This window comes from Hemiscyllium ocellatum, chromosome 4, assembly GCF_020745735.1.
Source record: "Hemiscyllium ocellatum isolate sHemOce1 chromosome 4, sHemOce1.pat.X.cur, whole genome shotgun sequence".
Lineage (NCBI taxonomy): Eukaryota > Metazoa > Chordata > Chondrichthyes > Orectolobiformes > Hemiscylliidae > Hemiscyllium > Hemiscyllium ocellatum.
Window position 1 is genome coordinate 82542026 of NC_083404.1, and position 21183 is coordinate 82563208.

The window sequence follows — 21183 nt, forward strand, 5'->3', positions numbered from 1 at the left end:
TATTTAGTCAGTATACAATATTTCAATGTCACTTCTAGTGGACAAAATTTCTCATAGAGGAATCATAGAATCCTACAATTCAGCCCATCAAGTCTGCACTGATTTTCTGAAGAGCACCCCACCCAGACCTGGCTCTCTACCCTATCCCGGTAACTCCACATTTACTGTGATTAATTTATCTAGCTTACACATTCCTGAGTTTAACCCTTTAATTTCTCTCAGACCTGACAAGATTTAGGTGTCTTTTGATGAGAGATTGGATAGATTGGCTATGTATGTTCTGGACCAGGTTAGACCACCTCAAGACATCTCAAGAAAGTACCCCAGACCCAAACTTTTCTAGTTGGTTTGAGCAGATGTACAGTGGATATCCCAGCAATGATGCAACTGACCCAACCACTTAGTTTTAAACAAAACAGAATTTATATGCAAGATTACCAAATGAAACATAAAAGAGAACAGAATATAGAATAACTTAACCTATCCAAAAACCCAACAGAATATCCCAACTTAATGATGCTGTACCAAATTCCTGCAACAATCCCGTAAACACCCTTGGCAAAAAAGATAAAATCAAAAACTGGGTCTTACAGGAGAAATGTTAAGAGAGAGATGGCAGAAAGATTCAGCATGGACACGTTCTTCCATGTAGCTGTTTCTTTGACCAGCTTTAAACTGAATAGCCAGACTGCTCAAACCAAACCAGAGAAAAGCTGAGCTGGAAGAACTGGCCACTCCCCTTTCTTTGTACAATTTTTTTTAACGTGAAAGCCTTTTTTTTCCTGAGACAGTATCTGTTAACTATAATCAAATTGGCCCTAAAACCTATCCAAGCCAGACCTCTCGGCAACTCAGCCTCGTACAACACTTTTGAAAAAAAATAACATAACTTTGTTAAAGGAGCACCATCACCACGTGCACTCATTGGACTGTATAAGAATGAGAGATGATCTTATTTAAACATACAAAATTCTCAGTGGGCTTCACAGGGCATGTGTTGAGAATTTTATATGCCCATGGGAGAGTGTCAGACCAGAGGGCATAATCTCAAAATAAGAGGTCACATATTTAAAACAAGATGAGAAGAAATTTCTCCCCTTAAAAGTTTGTGAATCTAAGGAATTATTACCTTAGAGGGCTGTTGAGGTGGGGTCATTAAATATATTCAAGGCTGATATACAGTTGTTTGTTCAGTCAAAGAATCAAAGGTTATGGAAAAAAAACCAGGAAAGTTTAACCCTTTAATTTCTCTCAGACCCAACAAGATTTAGGTGTCTTATGAGGATTTTGTTATGATTTAGATGATTTATGATTTTATCAGATCATCTGCAACCTCATTGAAAGGCAGAACAAACCTATAGGCTGAATGGCTGCTTTCTGCTTCTACATCTTATGGTCTTATAACATGCAGTGGACAGTCAGAAGGTTTGCTTCCTGCCACTTCCTCCATGATTGTAATTCTGCAAAGTTCCTTTCTCTATTTCACCTCCTGAGTTATGGCTAATACTAGAAGGATTTTTGTATTCTGTATAGTGAAGACAGAAACCAAGCATTTGTTAATTTTGTCTGTTATTTCCTTGTTATCTACTACTAACATCCCATTTTCACTCTTAAGTGAAACAACATTGATTTTAATCATTTCCATTTTAAATACTTGCAGAAACTCTGATTATCTGTTTTTATATTCTTAGCTAGCTTCCACTCATACTCTAATTTCTTCCTCCTGATTAACTTTTGTTATTCTCTTTTTTTTCTTTATATTCTGACCAATCATCTATATGGCACTCATCTTTGTGCAATTATATGCTCAATGCTTGCCCAAACTTCTTTAGTTAACCATAGATTTTAGGTCCTCCCTTTATAAGTTTTCTCTACATTAAGAATATACTTATTCTAAGGATTCTGAAATATCCCCTCAATTATCTGCCACTGTCTCTTTGTTGTTAATCTATCCCCTAGCCTTGTACGGTAATTCACATAAGCTAGTTCAGTTTTTGTGGCCATATAGGTACTCCTGTTTAACTTTACAATTCTATTCATAGCCCACAATCTTCTCCCTTTTAAACTGGAAGTAAAATTTAATCATATTCTGGTTGCCACTATGTAGGGATGTCTTAACTGTGAGGCTATGAATTTATCTTGTCGCATTAAACAAAATCTAGTCGAAAACAACCTCTTCAATCAATTCCAAAACATACTGCACTAAGAAACTATCTTGACAGCAATTGTGAGCTCCTCATCCAGGTTATTATGGTCAGTCTAATTTTTCCAGTTGATATGTCGATTAAAGTCACTCATAATTATTGACATCCTTTTATTGTAGGCATTAAATGGTTTTTGCAGCATCTGTGGAGATAGAAACAAAGTAATAACATTTGTTGAGATTGTGTCATGACACAAGTGTTCAGCTCTTTAGTTGTTGAGGATGGGAATATTTGTGAATCGCCCCTCCTCGCAGCCTGCTGTTTAATTGTCTACCACCATCTGTAAATGTATATGGCAGGACTGCAGAGTTTAGATCTGATGTGTTGGCCCTATGATTACTTTCCATAAGACCATAAGACATAGGAGTGCTTTCCTCTGTCTCTTGCATATAATGTATTGCTTCTATTGTGTGTCATGCAAGTTGTCCTGTGTTGTAGCTTCATTTTGGGTATGTCTGCTGCTCCTGACATTCCCTCATTCACTTTTCATTGAACAAGGCTTGGCATCACATACAGTTCTGCTGCTGTTGGCCCACACGATCTCATAGATGCCCAATTTTGAATTACTATATCTGTTTGATGTCTTTTCCATTTAGCAGCTATTTCACATTCCCTTCTCCCAACTTTTTGTTTTTTTTCTCAAAATCATAAATTCGGCAAAAACTTGTCTCTTTTGTGTTGCGTCTATGTGAAAGTAAGGGGGTATAATTTTAATTCCAGAAAATAGCTTACTTGTTAACCAATGATTGCCACTTGATTTAAGAATGAGATTTGTTCTGAATAAACTAATTATTTTGAAGATGGGTTTTCCCTCCTTGGAGCAAAAATTAAAAGGAAAATTGATGCATGTGTACAATATTATGTCATGATGGGCAAAGTAACACTGTTTCATTAGCTGATAGTACAAGGAATCGGTAACACAAATTTAAGATTTTTGGGTAAGCGTTATAAATAAATATAAGGAAGAATGTTTTATGCAATGAGTTGGTATTAACTTGGAACTCTGAGGTGTAAAGCGAAGATGACCAATACATTTTTAAAATTGCAAATGCTTTTGAGAGAAATACATTTAGAGAGTTTAGTGGATAGATTGGTGAAATAGAACTGACTGAATTGCTTTACAGAGATGGGCTTAAGGCCTCTTTCTATCCTGCTATAACTGTGACATAAATGAGTTTTTGCTGGAAATGGTTGACCAATTTGTGCCTCTTTGCTGATTAAGATCTTGAACAAATAGGTTACCAGAGTTACTTCCAGTGATTGTTTTTTTTTCTATATTTGTTCATGGGATGTGAGCATCACTGGCTGGGCTAGCATTTATTGTCAACCCATGATTATCTTTGAAAAGGCAGGGGTGAGTTGTTTTCTTGAACCTGTGCAGTCCTTAGAAAAGAGATCCAACAACAGTGAAGCAAAAATGATTTTAGAATTTAAGATTAACTCATTTTCTAATATATTTCTTAGTCATTCGTTCTCATAGGTTTTAGTCCTAGAATCCAATAACTCTTAGGATTTTATAGTAGTTTGATCTATATACTCAATTGTAGACAGTAGACTTAAGAGGTGGCTGAAGGAAGAAAGGGAAACAACAATGACCAAACATGAACAAGAATTAAAAACAAATGTGTGTTTTTCCTGCTTTTCATTTGAAGACAAGTTTACCCACCTACAAATGGCTAACAATGGAATTCATAGCTGGGCCTATCAAGATGACGACTGAGACCATTTACTTTTAAGAAGGTCTTGGAAAATAAGTAAAGTTCATTTTTCTAGTTGAAGATTGAACTTTTGTGAACCTTGTTATAACTAATTTGAAATGGAAAAAATGCTTGGCAATAATAATCCAAGATAATGTGTATCACCATTGTTTAACATTCCAAAGGGAAGTGTCAGTGTCACATGAGTGACACACTTCACACTATAACCATCAGAAACCTGAAAGGGTGAGGAGAATTGGTCATTAGGGAGCAGTGGTCTAGTCAACCACTCAAGTCATATTTGGGTAGATTAAACACCAGAGAAGACACTTGCATACTGGAAAGCCTATTGCTGATCTTAAAAGTGTACTTTTTTGAGGTGATATATGCTGGCATATGGATGGGGGTGGTATAGGTATCTGTAAAGTTCTGTAACTATTTGCTCCAGTACCTCCACTGGTATTTTACCAGCGATGGGGAAGGTGATGGATGGTGCATCCACTATTGAGCTAATTGCCATTGAAAGGATTCTTCCTGGTGCTGCAAATGTTTTACCATCAGCAAGAGGTATCAACATTACATAACATTTGGGTTCCTATTTGTGGGTTGAGGGATTTCCTCCTGAACAGGAAGCTCTCTGCAACTGAGGCCACACCCCACAAGGTTTGTCACTGTCTTGTTTATCCTAACTTCTTGAATTTGACTTCACACTGGGACCTGCCAGCCTGCCCTAGCTAATCTGATCTCACCTACACCTTTTGCTCCAAGGTTCTTTGGCACTGGTGACTTTGTCATCCAGCATTGGCTACTTCTTCTAGTAGCATAACTGGCAATAATGCACAGTGGACTTTTTTTTTGGAGCAGGCCTCAGCTTCTCAACTGGAGTTTAGTGAAAGATGGGATATGCAAGGTTTATAAAATTTGTGCCATGGCATGACAGAATGGAGCATACAAAGGAAAAGTGAATTTGTGACAACCAAAGCTAGAGGTTTCATAGTGTCTCACTGTTTTATCATCTAAGACAATCAGTGAAAACGCGAATTGTGGAAACAACCATTTACTGAGAACTCAAAAGATATCTTCAAAGTTTATCACCATTAAAAATGCTCATCAGCAAGTAAACAATTATGGTGTCAGGTTAAATATACAATCGGATTCCCAGGTTTTTTCAGTTGCATAGGCTTTATTCTTTCTGTCTGTATCATGCACTTTCTCCTTTTAAATTTATTACCTGTGTTTGATGTTGTATTTTATACTTTTTTCTCAGTGTGAATGGATAATAAAATTTCAATTTCTTTAATTCAAGAAAATCTTGTAATTGACACCTTCATTTTGATCAAGTTAATTAAATCTTTTATTTGACGTGGGATAGAAGAATGTAGAATTTCATGTTTAGAGAGCATGTGACATGTAAAAATAAATAGGTTACATTGGCATTTTTCACAAGGGTCTAGAATGCAAAGGGTACAAAAGCTATGGTAAACCTCCAGTTGGAGTACTACATTCATTCTGGGCACTGGATTTTAAAAAGGATATGTTGGCCTTGGAGAGGGTGCATCACAAATTCACTAGAGTGATATTCTGGTTAAGAAGGTTAAATTATGAGGATATGTTGCTATATTAAACATGGAACTCTTAGATTACAGAAGAATAAGTGATTGTCTAATTGAGTTGTTTTAAGATGCTTAAGATTTAAATAGAGTATAAATAGATTTAATAGTATAAATAGAACTATTTTGTTTGGTTTGAGTCGGGATGAGGGGAATATTTAAATTGCAATAAACTCTTCAGGAATGATGGCAGGAAGCAGTTCTACACACACTGTGGTGGAAATTTGTAACTTTCTATTCCTAACATTTGTTGAGACTAGTTCAATTAAGTTTATAAAAACTGCTTTTGTTAGTCAACAGTTAAGTGTTATGGTTGTAGCCAATAGATGAAGATAAGATATACATCAAACATGAAAATTGAAACAGATTGAAGGTCTTAATAATACTTATTGTTTCTTCTAATGTTCCATAATCTCTGTGTCTTTCTTAAAATCTACCTCTTTCCTAATATCAACATTTGTGACTCACTGGCAAAATTTATAATAATGCTGTTATGAGATGCCTTGGGACATCGGGACATTTTAATATATTAACTGCACTATATAAATACAAGTTGTGATGTGGTGGAATAGATGACCTGTTCATTGTAAACTCCAACTATCCTCACCCCATTTAAATGGTGCCTCCAGAGCAGGCAAAACTAGTGAGGATTGGAAAAAAATAGAACATACTATCTCCTATTTTAATTTGTGTTTATCTTTTAATAATTTCAACCCATACCAGTTTTTCCTCAAACTCATTAGTTTCTTGGAAATTATTATTCAACTTTGCTTTGTTTTGATGTAGTATTTCTACCAATTTTGGTAATTGACAGTTTAGGAAGTCACAGGCAGAAACTCATGCTGTGGTTGATGTCAGTAGCTTTTACATTTTTTTCTTTCAAAATATTTCTTCTACTATTTTAATCTCCATTAAATATGTTACTGGAACACTGATAATTCTTTGTTCAAGATGATACCTTGACTCCAGCTCTCTGTAAATAAACTAAAGTCTCTTCCTAAAAGGTGCATCACAGTTGACTGCTGATAATGTTCTCCTCATGACTGTAGATATCTAAATGCTTGGCTTCCTGCTGACCACACAATAAAACTTATCTTTTTGTGGTGTTACAACCTATTTCTGACCACTTCCTCTCCCTGTTTATTTGACTGGCAAGCTGATTCAACAGTTTTCCCAAGAGAAGATTGATAATTGAGCAACTTGTGTGTTAAATTTGAAATGCTCCAGATCAATGCTTGGTATTTCTTATATAGAAGTGTTTACTTTATTTTACATGTAACTTATGTGTGCATTGAATAATGGATTACTTTCACTTAATGAGCTTCTTGCTGGTGAATGCTTTGATTTTATCCATTTTATGTTTAAACAGATAACAATTGGCAAAATTGAATTGTCACAACAACACAGAGAACTTGGAAAAACATTACGTGAACTTAGGTATTTGGAGAAAACAAACAGAGAACTTGAATTGAATATTGAAAGCCTCAACAATGACATTAAAGAAAGGTATGTAAAATAAATTGATTTTTGTTGAGTCATCAGTAGTTTATTTTTTTTAATTAAAAGCATATCTGTTAAAGTCGGCAGGAAAGAAATAAAATGAAGAAAGAAATCCGGCAAATGCAGGAAGCTCTAAAGATGAATAATACCAAGCTAGTCACAGTGAAGAAACAGCTCTCCCAAGTGGAGAGGACTCAAAGTGCATTGAAAGCAAAGTTGTCGATGCTGACAAAGGCAGCAGTTGATCAGGAAGATCAATTGAAGGTTAGTGATTGATATCGTTTCCAAAACTGAGTACAATTTGGTTTCAGTGAATTAGTGTAAACATCTTTTATAATCCAATGATTTGGTCTTTGATAATTTTAGGCATTTTTAAATCAACCTGTTCGGAAATGTTATAACACATTTAAAGAGCAGGTAGACCTTGAACCCAGGCCCCCGGCTCAGAGATAGGACACTACCACTGTGCTACAAGCATGCTTTTGAATCGTTTAAATAATTTAAAGTTTGTTGACAATTGAGATAAAGTTCAGTTTGACAATACTTTCCATTTAGTCAGCAGATTTGCAACTTAATTGAATCAATTTGTGATCATTTACCTTATACATTTTGTTCAATGGCAAAACTTAAAGATCAGTTGTAAATTGTACGACTGTACAATTCAACTAATTTTTATATATTTTTTAAGAACTTGAAATTTTTAGGTCTACAGTGTATAGATACTGACCAGCAGGTACTGAGATCCTGCAATAGGTCTTGCTGCAGTGTTAGCTTCTTATTTACATTGGTGAATTTTCCAAGATAATAATGCATCTTTATTCTGCCAGAATGCATCTCAGCATTGCTAAAGTGGTAACTAGGCTGCTGTCAATTATTTGATCATGCCCCTTTGGTTGTGTGTGACATGATTTGTCATTTAATATGGATTAGTCTGTCCAACTTTTCCCTTTCCTTGTAAGAAGATAAATTCCTTTTGCTTTGCATCCTCTCAATCATTCAGGTTTGTCATTGTCAGTAAAAACTGAACACTTTTTGCCACAAATCGCAAATACTGTAGGTGCTGAAAACATGGGTAACCTTTTCAATGAAGAAATAGGTGTGTAATCTTTCATCAGAATTAAGAAATAATGCCGATGTAACAGGTACAAGGAAGGAGGGAGGAGAAAAAAGAATAAAAGAAGTCTGCAATGGGATAAGAGGCAGAATGATTTGATGAACAGCAGAAAAACTATTTGCACTTGATGCTAGAGAAGATGGGAGCATTGGTAATGCTTTGAAATTGTTAAACTCAATGTTGAGTCTGGTAAAAGATGAAATTGGAAAGAGGAATGTAATTAGAGGAAAGTGAATAGGAACAAAGGTCCTGAAATATATTGGCATCATGGAGTTGATGAAGCTTGCACTCCTTAGCATTTCAAAGGGACAAAATGTTTTCTACTTTGTTGCACTATTAGTGCTAAAGCAGATAATACTATTGCATCACAATGCAGGAGATAGTTCACATCATGTTTGCCTTTGGTTTTTAACATTTGAGCTTTTCAGTTTGTTATTGTTAAATTAGTACCATTACAATATGGTATTTAAAAAAAACTCTCTAGGATCAAAAACATCATTGTATTAGAGAAAGAAAATGATATTTGAAGTGTTACATGTGGACGGCATTAACCAGTATTTATTTAACTCAAAATGGTCTCAAATAAAATTAAGGAAGAAAATTATTATTTTACTTCGTAGAATTAATAGGTGAATAATTAGAAGCTGATGGTTAAGGATTGAATCTGCCATTCGTTTAATTTAGGATTGTACTGACTTTGCAGGAGGATTGATGAAATAATGAGCAGGAGACAGCGTTGCCTTGGTGTGAGCTGGATACAGGAGCTTAGTTTCACTAGTAATCATGCATTTGTGAGTGGGTAAGCTTTCTCATCAAAGAAGTGTGAGAAAATGACAGAGCACTAAGGGAAGCCAGAACTTCACAGGCCAGATTTTCCCATTTTCAGATTAAAGTAGGAGAGTTTTCAACAGGAAATCTATGATTTAAGGAGGTAAGAAAGCCTGCAGATCTTATGCAAACCAGACAGATGATTGGGCTGCTTGTGGAGTTGGGTGCAGAAGTCTGATCTGCCTCAAGCTGTCAACCAATTAGAGGAGGACAGGCATGCAAGTGAGACACTACCTCCTGGACTGCCAGATGCAGGATCATTGCTGGGAAATGTGTGTGTTGTTAGGAGAGTTTCTAGGGTGGGGAGGTAAGGGAAGAGGACATGGCATAAGAATTAAGAATAGGTGCTGAGTTGCAGCATCCTGATCCTGGTCTTGTACAAATAAGTGGAGATCGAGGGACCACCTCCTTACAGCTGCCAGTGGGTATATCAACTCTCTCGTTGAAATACTTGCAGTCTTGACAGGATTAAGTGGTTATTAATTGACCAATTCAAGGTCTCAATTGACACAGTGGGAAATTCAAGGTTGAGCATTACTGCCCAGAACATGATTTGGAGATGCCGGTGTTGGACTGAGGTGTACAAAGTTAAAAATCACACAACACCAGGTTATAGTCCAATAGGTTTCATTGGAAGCACACTAGCTTTTGGAGCGACGCTCCTTCATCAGGTGATCGTGGAGGGCTCGATCGTAACACAGAATTTATAGCAAAAATTTGCAGTGTGATGTAACTGAAATTATACATTGAAAAATTGATTGTCTGTTAAGCCTTTCATCTGTTAGAATACAATGATAGTTTCACTTCTTTCATGTGTAAATCACAAAACCTTTTTTTAGAAGTTGCATTCTCGGGTTAGCTGTTAACAATGGTGATAGCTAGACAATATGTTGAAGGTGTTAGCCCCCTGTCTTCTCTGTCTATGACCTGATGTTTAGATTGATTCTAATCGTAAAAGTGAGATAACAGAGTTTTACATAAATCCATGCAGTTTTTGAGCTCAGAGTTCTACATGAATGTATGCAGTTTTTGAGCAAAGTGCAATGTAACTCTGCAAGTACAAATTCACCCCACAAAGTATGTGTGCATGTGGGTCTTTGTCTGTGTGTGTCTGTCTGTCTGCGGTGGGGGTTGTGAGTGTGAGAAAGTGCGTGCGTGAGTGAAGAATGTCTTAAGTCTGTGAGGGGGTGCATGTGTGAGTGTGTGTGTCTATAAGGGTGTGTGTGGGTGTCTTTGTGTGCATCTGTGTGTACCTGTGTCCGTGTGTATGTGAGAGTGTGTGTGTGTGTAGTGCAATGGTGATCACCTGTAATGTCCCGGTTGAGGCCCTCCCTATGGGTACCGAACTTAGCTATCAGCCTCTGCTCGGCCATTTCCTCTGCTGTCTGTCCCAAAGTCCACCTTGGAGGATGGTCACCCGAAGGTCCGAGGCTGAATGTCCTGGACCACTGAGGTGTTCCCCAACTGGGAGGGAACCCTCCTATCTGTTGATTGTTGTGTTGTGCCCATTCATCCTTTGCTCAGTTTCCCCAATGTACCATACTTCCAGGCATCCTTGCCTGTAACGTATAAGATAGACAATGTTGGCTGAGTCACATGAGTACCTGCCATGTACAAAGTGGGAGGTGTTCCCATGTGTAATAGTGGTATCTATGTCCACAATCTGGCACGTCTTGCAGCATCCACCCGTGACAGGGTTGTATGGAGTTGTCCTGAGAACCGGGCAGTTTGCTACGAACAATGATCTGTTTGAGGTTTGGTGGTCCGCCAGTTCCGACGTGCCACAGCATACCTCTTCAGGAGACAGACACGTGCTGCAACTGACAGGGTACCCTTCATTGTTCAGTACTTCCCAGGGGCTGAAAAATTACGCCATGTTCTTCGTGACCTGTAGCACATTAATAATGAGGATGACCACCTCACCAAGACCTTCCCCACATCTCCACTACTTGCCTTTAAACAACCGCCAAACCTCAAACAGATCATTCTCCAAGGTGGACTTCAGGACAGGCAGCAGAGGAAAGTGGCCGAGCAGAGGCTGATAGCTAAGTTCGGTACCCATAGGGAGGGCCTCAACCGGGACCTTGGGTTCATGTCACATTACAGGTAATCACCATTGCACTACATACACACACTCTCTCATACACACGGACACAGGAACACACAGACGTGCACACAGACACCCACACATACCCTTATAGACACACACACTCACACATGCACCCCCTCACAGACTTAAGACATTCTTCACTCACGCACGCACTTTCTCACACTCCCAACCCCCACCACAGACAGACAGACACACACAGACAAAGACCCACATGCACACATATTTTGTGGGGTGAATTTGTACTTGCAGAGTTACACTGCACTTTGCTCAAAAACTGCATACATTCATGTAGAACCCTGAGCTCAAAACTGCATGAATTTATGTAAAACTCTGTTATCTCACTTTTACGATTAGAATCAATCTAAACATCAGGTCATAGACAGAGAACACCTTCAACATATTGTCTAGCTATCGCCATTGTTAACAGCTAACCCGATAATGCAACTTTTAAAAAAAGGTTTTGTGATTTACACATGAAAGAAGTGAAACTATCACTGTGTTCTAACAGATGAAAGGCTTAACAGACAATCAATTTTTCAATGTATAATTTCAGTTGCATCACACTGCAAATTTTTGCTATAAATTCTGTGTTACGATCGAGCCCTCCACGATCACCTGATGAAGGAGCGTCGCTCCGAAAGCCAGTGTGCTTCCAATTAAACCTGTTGGACTATAACCTGGTGTTGGGTGATTTTTAACTTTGCCTGGAACATGCTGTACCAGGCGATGCAATGCCTCAGTGGTTAGCACTGCTGACTCACAGCATCAGAGGCCCATATCCAACTCCACCCTTGGGAGATTGCTTCTACAGAGTTTCTACATTCTCCCCATGTCTGCATGGATTTTGTCCGGGTGCTCCGATTTTGTCCCACAATCCAAAGATGTGCAAATTAAGATTGACCAAGCGACTGGTAAGACCAACTCTTATTTAACTGTGGGTAAATACTTTTCTTAAATGCATTATTAAAACACTTTTTTGTGCATTACTTTAATATGAGTTATATGAACTATTATGACGAATTGGATTTGGAGGAATCTATTATAATGAAGAATTTTTCAGCAACAAGAGTTGGGTCTGTATAGCCCTTGGTGTTTTTCCACATTTTTGTGGTGCTGGTCACAGTTTGCTGTTTCTGTTTCATTTACAGCTGCCTTACATTGAAAACAGACTACAAACTTTGGCCCCTAGCACCAATTGTTTGAGACTACAGATGTCATTTTGATTCCAAAATGACATTCACAGAATGCAGGCCATTGATGCGGTTTTGAATAAGGTGTTGGAATGTGTTTGTGGTATCTACTGTGTAAATATACAAAACATTTGTATCTATCTTCAGGCTGAAGTGCTGAGTGGATGATCCGAGTTGGCCTCCTGTTAAGGTTCTCAGCATCACAGATACCAGTCCTCAGCAAATTCATTCACTTTATTAATGTGACAACATGAAGTGGCTGAAGGTACTGGATAATGAGGGGCTAAAGGCCCTAACAACATTCCAGCAATAGTACTGAAGACTTGAATTCCAGAACTTGCTGTGACTGAGACAACTGTTCTAGTTCAGCTACAATATCATTATCTACCCAGAAATGCAGAAAATTGCCCAGAGATGGCCCTTCCACAAAAGAAGTACAAATCTAACATGACCAGTTATGCCCTATCAGAAAGCTGTTGATCATCAGCAAAATGATGAAAGTGATAGTCGACAGTGATATCAAATCTGACTTGTTCAGCAATAACCTGATGACTGACACTCAGAATGGGTTCTGCCATGGCCATTCAGTTCCTGATCTCATTCCTGCCTTGATCCAAATATGGGCTTTTTGACTAACAATGAGCTCAAAAATTCCAAGAAATAAGCAAGTGTTGGAATTGAGGTCACAGTCATGATCTTATTGAATGGAGAGGGCTGACAGGCTAAATGCCCTGCCATTTTGGGATTTGAACCTGTGACCTCAAAAATTAATGTACAGACCTGGTTTTCTTAATCCAGTGACATTATCACATTATCAAAATCTAACCTCCAAAGTAAATTTACATATTGAAATCATACACCTTTCATTACAACTGGCACATGATCCTGAGCTGGATCTCCTGTTCAGTAGCACTTTCAATAGGTTATTGCTGAGATATGGAAAGTGTTCAACAAATTTTAAAGTTTTCCCATCAGTAATAATACGTGGATATTTAAGTACTTGTCTGGGGCAGGTTGGGAAACAAATCCTATTGTGTACAGAGATTGAAAGTGGTCTGGTTTTCACTTGCAATGTAGATCAAAATGAGACAGTTTTTGGCATATTGTAATGCATCGATATGGTGAAGGGTCAGTTCAGTCTTGGCTTGTAGACATTTCAAAGTGTTAAGGACCACACTAAACCCTAAAATATATGAAGAAGATAGCCCAGACCCTAACCTTTTCTAATTTTTAAAGGCAAGTATAAGACATGTTTGGATGTAATTCGATTGGTCTAACTATCAGGCTTGAAGCAAAGCACATTTTATTCTCACACAATAGTTAAAATACAAAGAAAATAAAGAAGAATTGGAATAACAACTCTATTGGAAAACTCAACAGAATGATAGATTATTAAACTACTAAACAGCAACTGTAAACGGCCCATAGACACACAGTTGGCAAAGGCAAATTCAGTGAAATAGATTGTCTCACATACAGTTCTCTAGTCCAGGAGGAAAGAACATTGAGAGAAAATTCTGAGAGAGAGATCTCAAGTGTTTTGCTGTATCAGGGAGAGATGTATAGCAGCTTCCAAACTCCAACAACTACAGAAAGTTAAATTAAAATCCTGATTTTTATGGGAGCATGACCCCACTCTTTCAGACTGCTTCTATTGTTCCAACTTTTTAAAAAAAACCCTAAGTCTCATAATCTGTTTACTTTATTGGCTTGAATCAGCTGGTTGGCACTCTGTCTCAACCTCTCTTCAAAAAATCAAGGATAAAATACACCTTTTAAAGCCATAATATTGTCACAAAAACTTTGAGTTGCTACCCAGAATGATTGTTGTTGATTTTTGTCTGCCTCAGGCATATTTGAGCAAAAGCATGTATGAACTTCTGTCCTGGTATGATGTCAGGTGCATGGGCCGTTTGAGCTATTGGCTGATTAAATCTAACAAAATGTTCCTTGAATTGTTCATAATAGACAGCGAAGTCTCAGTGGACTGAAGAACTGAAAATGTGATACTATACTCAAAATCCCCCATACCAACCAACATCCTGGAAAAATTTTTCTGTACCCTCTCCAACGCACCCATATCCTTCTGGTAATGTGACCAGAAATGTATGCAAAACTCCAAGTGTGGCCTATTAAACTTGTATAAAGCTGCAGCGTAACTTGTCTGTCATTATACTCAATGTCACTTTCAATGAAAGCAGGCATGCTATAGGCCTTTTTTAACTACCTTATCTACCTGCGCTGCCACTTTCCTTGATCTGTGGACCTGCACACCCAGATCTCTCTGCATATTAATACTTCTAATGGTTCTGCCATCTACTGTGTAATTTCTGCCTTCCAAAATACATCACCTCACATTTGTCCGGATTAACATCTGCCATTTTTCTGCCCATGTCTCCAACTAATCTGACAATCCTCTTTCGCTACTGGCAACTCCACAAATCTTTGTGTCATCTGCAAACTTACTAATTAGACCAATACTTTTTCCTTCAAATCATTTACGTAGACCATGACCAGTAGAGGTCCCAGCACTGATCCCTATGGAACATCAATGGTCAAAACCCTCCATTCCTAAAAGCAATCTCCACTGCTATCCTCGGTTTCTTATGACTAAGCCAGTTCTGTATCCATCTTACCAGCGCACCCCAATACCATGTAATTTCACCTTTTGAACCACTCTGCCATGATGGACTTTGACAAAGGCTGTACTAAAGTCCATGTAGACAACATCAACCACTTTTCTCTCACCAATCATTTCATAGAATTCCTACAGTGTAGAAACAAGCAATTGCACCCAACTAGTCCACACTGACCTTCCAAAAAGAATCCCATTCAGACCTATTTCCTTACCTATTACATTTCCCCTGACAAATGCACCTAACCTACACATTCCTGAACACTATATGCGCAATTTAGCATGGCCAGTTCACCTAACCTGCACATTTTTGGACTGTGGGAGGAAACTGGAGCACCCAGAGGAAACCCATGCAGACACGGGGAGAATGTGCAAACTCCACACAGACAGTCACCCGAAGCTGGCGATGCGAGGCAGCAGTGCTAACCATTGAGCCACCATGCTGCCAATCATCTTCATCACCTCAAAAAACTCAATCAAGTACCTGAGGCATGATTGCCCTCGCTGCCTATCGCTAATAAGTCTATTTGCTTCAAAATGCATTTAGATTTTGACCCTGAGAATCTTTTCCAATAATGTCCTTATCCCCAATGTGAGGCTCACAGGTCTGTAATTTCCTGGATTATCCCTGCTACCCTTCTTATACAATGGGACAACTTTGGCTATTCTCCAGTCCTCTGGTACCTCACCTGTGACTAAGGAAGATGCAAAGACGTCTGTCAGTGCTCCAGCAATTTGTTCTCTGGCCATCTTTGATATTCTGGGACAGATCCTATTAGGACTCAGGGACTTATCTGCCTTGATACATTTTAAGACACAACACCTCTTCGTTTTTAATAGCAACTTGGCTTAGATATTCGACGCTCCCTTCCCTGATTTCATTCTCCACCAATTCCCTCTCTTTGGTGAATACCGACACAAATCATTCATTTAGGACCTCACCTACCTATCTCTTCTGCCTCCACACATAGGTTCCCTCGTCCTTGTGGGTCAGTCCTTTCCCTGGCTTCCCTCTTGCTTTTTGTATATGTATAAAAAGCCTTGGGATTCTCTTTAATCCTGTGTACTAATGACTTTTCATGACCCCTTTTGGCCCTTCTAATACATTGTTCAAGCTCTTTCCTACTTTCCTTATATACTTAAAGGGCTTCATAAGTTCCCATCCTCCTTCTTATGAATGCTTCCTTTTTCCTTTTGACCAAGATTATCGAAGATTCATTGTGACGTGCTGTACCTTTCATAACTGGAACCAACAAAGGGGGAATGTCATGGATGCAGATGAATTGAAAATCAAGAGCAATTCTCTGAGGATTAGGATATTGATTTGCAGGAACATGTAATACATTGTTCTAGAGCCTTGATTGAGCTGGAGGGGTCAGATAAAATCTTGTAGAATAGAATAGAAACCTGCTGCGAGGAAAAGTAAGCTGGTTTTGGGTGCAGGTCTGTGTACATATCTGACGGGTGCTTAAGTGTGCTAGCCCTAAGTCATATTGGTGGTCGTAAACAGCTCTATTCTTCAATCTTGTTTGCTAACAGCCCTGATAAACCTAATTGCTGTTGTTGAGTCTCTCTGTATGTTTTGACAGAATCCTGAATGGCTGATACTCCAGGATCATTTTCTCCTTGGGGCTGAAGATGTGCCTTATTTCCAGCATTCCTCTGAGGCAATGACCTAAGATGTCTCTTTGTCAGCTAGCTGTGGAGATGTGTCAGTGATGTGTTCACCAGATTAGAGCACATCTAATCTAGAAAGATTACCGATTGAGATGAAAGTCTCTGAGCTGGTGGAGAGTGCAGGCAATTTTTTTTGCTGGTGTATCCTCTGACGGCTGACTAATTTCTTCCGCAGAGACAGAAATTGAGGTGGGCATGAATGGTATTCACCTCCTGCTTGCTATAGGTCACTGCAGAAGAGAGGGAGGGAATCATTTGTGAAAAAGAGGCTAAAGGTAGTTCAGAATAAGTATGATTTAGCACTGGTTTTAATGGGAAAGCAGCACACCCAGTGCAATGAAATTCACTTAGCTGGATCCTTATGGAGGTCATAGTGTCCCACATAAGCCCTATTCTCTGGATAACTCCAGCATTTTTTCATCATATGGAGTGAGAAACTTACTATACACCACCCTGTGGCCTGTCTTGGCCACCTCAACCTGGTTGTGAGATATTATTTTGAGACAAAGAAAGTGGACAGTAGATGCACTCGTGATGACACAAGGGCAGGAGAATTGGAGAGGCATCCAGAGTATGTGAGTAGGAAGTGCAGAGGGAAGGTAGGGCTAGTAGTGTGGAGGATGAATTTAGTTAGAGCCATTGAGTGGGCCTATTGTATGAAGTAGTGATAGTTGCAGTCCGTGTGTTTTAGTGAGAGCTGTGCGCAATGGCATTATTGGAGTGAGTACTGGTAACCCTGAGAGTGTAAGCTATGGAAATCCATTTCATTCGTACAGAGTTCGGGGCAAAACTTAAGATAGCAATATATCAGGACTTGATACTCTAGTACGCTGTGCTCAGCTAAAGGGAGCAGTACTACTATGTTTGGTTTGTGAGGAGTAGGGGTGGAGGGGTGTGGTGTAGGGGCAAGTGTGGCAGGACTGCTGTGCTTGTGGAAGTCAGGGTGGGTTTACTATCCTGATAGGGGCAGAGGCTGCGGGGCAGGGGCTGCAGGCCAGGAGCAACAAAGGAATGATGCAACAAAGGCCCTGCAATTGTGCAATATCATTTGCAATACATTTTGAAACTTGCTTTTGTTTTCACCAATAGGCAGAGATTGAAAAATTAAAGAAAAAAATCAAAGAGGCAATGGTACTGCGCTCAAAACTTCAGGTAAAGGACCAAAGGTATCCATCTGCATAAGACACTGTTGTTGACTACATTGAAGGTACAGAACTAAGAAGTCTGAACTCAGGCCAGATGGAATTCTGTGATTTCTAAATGTCGTACCAAACTTTTGCCAATATCTTAAAGCATTAACAATAAGGAATTTCCTGTACGTATTAAACTTGCTTTTTGCCTGAAGTTATGCAGTTGTGCTGCAGCCAGGATAAAAGATAAGCTTTATGTCTACTTCTTAGAGCTGGTTAACATTTCAATCATAATGCAATCTGTATTGAAATTATTGGCATTTCTGTGTGTTTATTTGAAGGCAGAATGTCACCAGTTACCACATTCCCTGCTCCCTTTCCCTGCCCTGACTGAAGGTCAGTCAGAAACCTGCTTACTAAAATGCAGGTGGCCCTGCGGCCATTTTATATTGGGACCAGTGCTGACTGGCTCATGATTAGGTGGGGTGGGTGGGGTTGTGGAACTGACCAGGTAGTCACAGAGGGAATGGTCTTAGTGGAAAGGGGTTGGTAGGGAAATATATCCCTGGTGGTGGGGTCTGTTTGGAGGTGGTGGAAATGTTGGTGGTTGATGCGGTTTATGCAAAGGTTGGTAGGGTGGAAGGACCAGGGAGGTTCTGTCCTTGTTACGGTTGGAGGGGTGGGGTTTGAAGGCAGAGAAGCGGGATGTGGATGAGATGCGTTGGAATGCATCTTCAACCACGTGGGAAGGGAAATTGGCATCTTTAAAGAAGGAGGCCATCTGGTATGTTCTGTGGTGGAACTGGTCCTCCTGGGGGCAGATACGGCGGAGACAGAGCAATTGGGAATACGGGATGGCATTTTTGCAGGATGTAGGGTGGGAAGAGGTGTAATCCAGGTAGCTGTGGGAATCATGGGTTTGTAAAACATGTCAGTGTCAAGTCGGTCATCATTGATGAGATGGAGAGGTCCAGGAAGGGGAGGGAGGGTCATAGATGGTTCAGGTGAATTTAAGGTGTGGGTGGATTGTGTTGGTGAAGTTGATGAACTGCTCAACCTCCTCGCGGGAGCACAGGGTGGCGCCAATGCAGTCATCAATGTAGCGGAGGAAGAGGTGGGGAGTGGTGCCGGTGTAACTACGGAAGATGGACTGTTCCACATAGCCGACAGAGACAGGCATAGCTGGGACCCATGGCTACCCCTTTGATCTGGAGGAAGTGGGAGGATTCGAAGGAGAAATTAAGGGTGAGGATCAGTTCAGCCAAACAAATGAGAGTGTCAGTGGAAGGGTATTGTTGGGGACGTCAGGAAAGGAAGAAACAGAGGGCTTGTAGGCCCTGGTCATGTTGTTGGAGATGTAGAGGGATTGGTGTCCCTGGTGAAGATGAGGCATTGGGGGGCGGGGAAACAGAAGTCTTGGAGGAGTTGGAGGGCGTGGGTGGTGTCTCGAACATATGTGGGGAGTTCCTGGTCTGGGGGGATAGGACAGTATCAAGGTAGGAAGGGAGGGCTGAGTTTGGTGGGGCAGGAGCATGCTGAGACAGTGGGTCGGCCGGGATGGCCAGGCTTGTGGATCTTGGGAAGGAGATAGAATTTGGCGGTGCAGAGTTCCCGGAGTACGAGGTTGGAAGCTGTGTGTGGGAGATCTCCTGAGGTGATGAGGTTGTGTATGGTCTGGGAGATGATGGTTTGGTGATGGGGGGGAGGGGGTGAGTGAATGGTCGAGGAGGTGGTAGGAGGAGGTGTCTTCGAGTTGGCACCTGGCTTCAGCAGTGTAGAGGTCAGTGTGCCGAACTGCCACTGCATCCCCTTTATCCGCTGTTTGATGGTGAGGTTGTGATTGGAGCAGAGGGAGTGGAGGGCTGCGCGTTGAGGGTGAGAGGTTGGAGTGGGGGGTGGGTAGATAGGTTGAGGTGATTAATGACTCGGTGGCAGTTGGAAAAGGTAAAATAGTGGCAGAGTTGGAATAAGATACTTACATGGCCATTGGTCTTAATAGACCAAATGAAGTATAGGTTGCCTGCACTTTCCCTTTCCATGTAAAAAGGAAGAATTGGCAGAATGGTCATGGGAGGGTCACACACTGCATTTTACAAGCTGTCCCCACCTTACTTCCCAACACACCAATGGAGTGGGAGCATACATAAAATCCAGCTGATTTGTTGTGATGTTTCTGAAATCACTCACCAAACTGATTTATGTATAAAGGATTAATATTGAAAATAGTATTTTAAACGAATACCTATTTCTCAGATGTTTGTAGATATAATTGTATTATACTACTGTTATCCAAACATAGGTCAAGGCTAAAGCAGAGGCTGATGAACTAAATCGTATTAAGGAGGGTGCTGAAAAGAAGAAGGAAAGTGTTTTAAAAAAGGTTAGCCAAGCTGAGAAGATTGTTGAAAGTATTGAAGCCAAGTTTAAAGAACTTGAAGCCATACACAAGGCCCAAAATGAAGTAAGTTTCTTGAAGAACTTTAAGATAATTTGCCCTGTAGAGGGGGTAAATATTTCATTGAATTCATAATATTAATCACTTTATAACTTCATAAAATTGATTGATTGGTTTTGATTCTTTCCATATGAATCTCCTGAAGGTCTCATAATTCAGTGATTTCAGATCTTTTATCTTCAGATATCTTCACACAAACAAGTTTTCTATTGAAAGGAAATCAAAACAATTTTAGTGCCTAATTGTATTATATTGATCATACTGTAATGTAGTAAATATATCTGGAGCAATATATCTCATACCTTTTCCCACCTTGACTCCATTTTGACTCTGAAATGTTGATGCGATCCCAGAATGAAAGCTGTTGACTCAGAGGTGTGAAAACTGTGGGGTGTGTGGGAGATGTGGCAGGGTGGGGTGGAGTGGAGCCATGAGTGCTCAGGGAGGCAGGTACATCTGTGGTGAGAGTGTAAATTTGTGAAAGCTGAAGGTGGATAGATGTGTGAGAGCTATGGTGGTGATGGTGGGGGTGGGGGATGTTTGGGTGGGTTGAGCTGTAGTGATAAAGGTGTAACAGCATAACATAGAAATGTGAGGGCGTGAAAAAGCTGTGATATGTATTAGGGAGGTTGGAGTAGACCTGTGAGAGCTGTTGGGGTAGAGCTGTGACGGTGGGACAGAGATATAAGAGTTGTGGGGGTGGGATTGTAGAATTGTGAGAGCTGTAGGTGTCAGTAGAGTGGGTGGTAAAATTATGAGTATCTGGAGTCACAAGAGCTATGAGAGCTATGGAGATGTGTAGAACTATGACAACTATGGCAGAAGGGACGTGTAGAACAGGGTGTTTAACCTTTTTGCAAGCTGGCAACTACATGTTAATATTTCTCTCTCACTCAGCCAGAAGATCAGGACTGCCACAACAATAAGGATGAATTACATGAAAAAAATTGCAAAGCAATAAATTGATCATTTGAATGAGAAATTAATAAGAATGATCATTAAACGTGCCAAGCATCAGAGGAGGGGGAAGGTG

The 21183-nt window shown here is 39.9% G+C and overlaps 1 protein-coding gene across 1 annotated transcript in view; it reads left to right on the plus strand.

The window, feature by feature from the left end:
* The window catches only part of LOC132815434 (uncharacterized), a 312980-nt gene that overhangs the window by 14934 nt on the left and 276863 nt on the right, over window positions 1-21183 (plus strand). The window contains exons 3-6 of the mRNA XM_060824368.1: window positions 6881-7017; window positions 7092-7275; window positions 17655-17717; window positions 19995-20156. Coding sequence (XP_060680351.1) covers window positions 6881-7017; window positions 7092-7275; window positions 17655-17717; window positions 19995-20156 — 546 coding nt within the window. The remainder of the gene's footprint in view (window positions 1-6880; window positions 7018-7091; window positions 7276-17654; window positions 17718-19994; window positions 20157-21183) is intronic.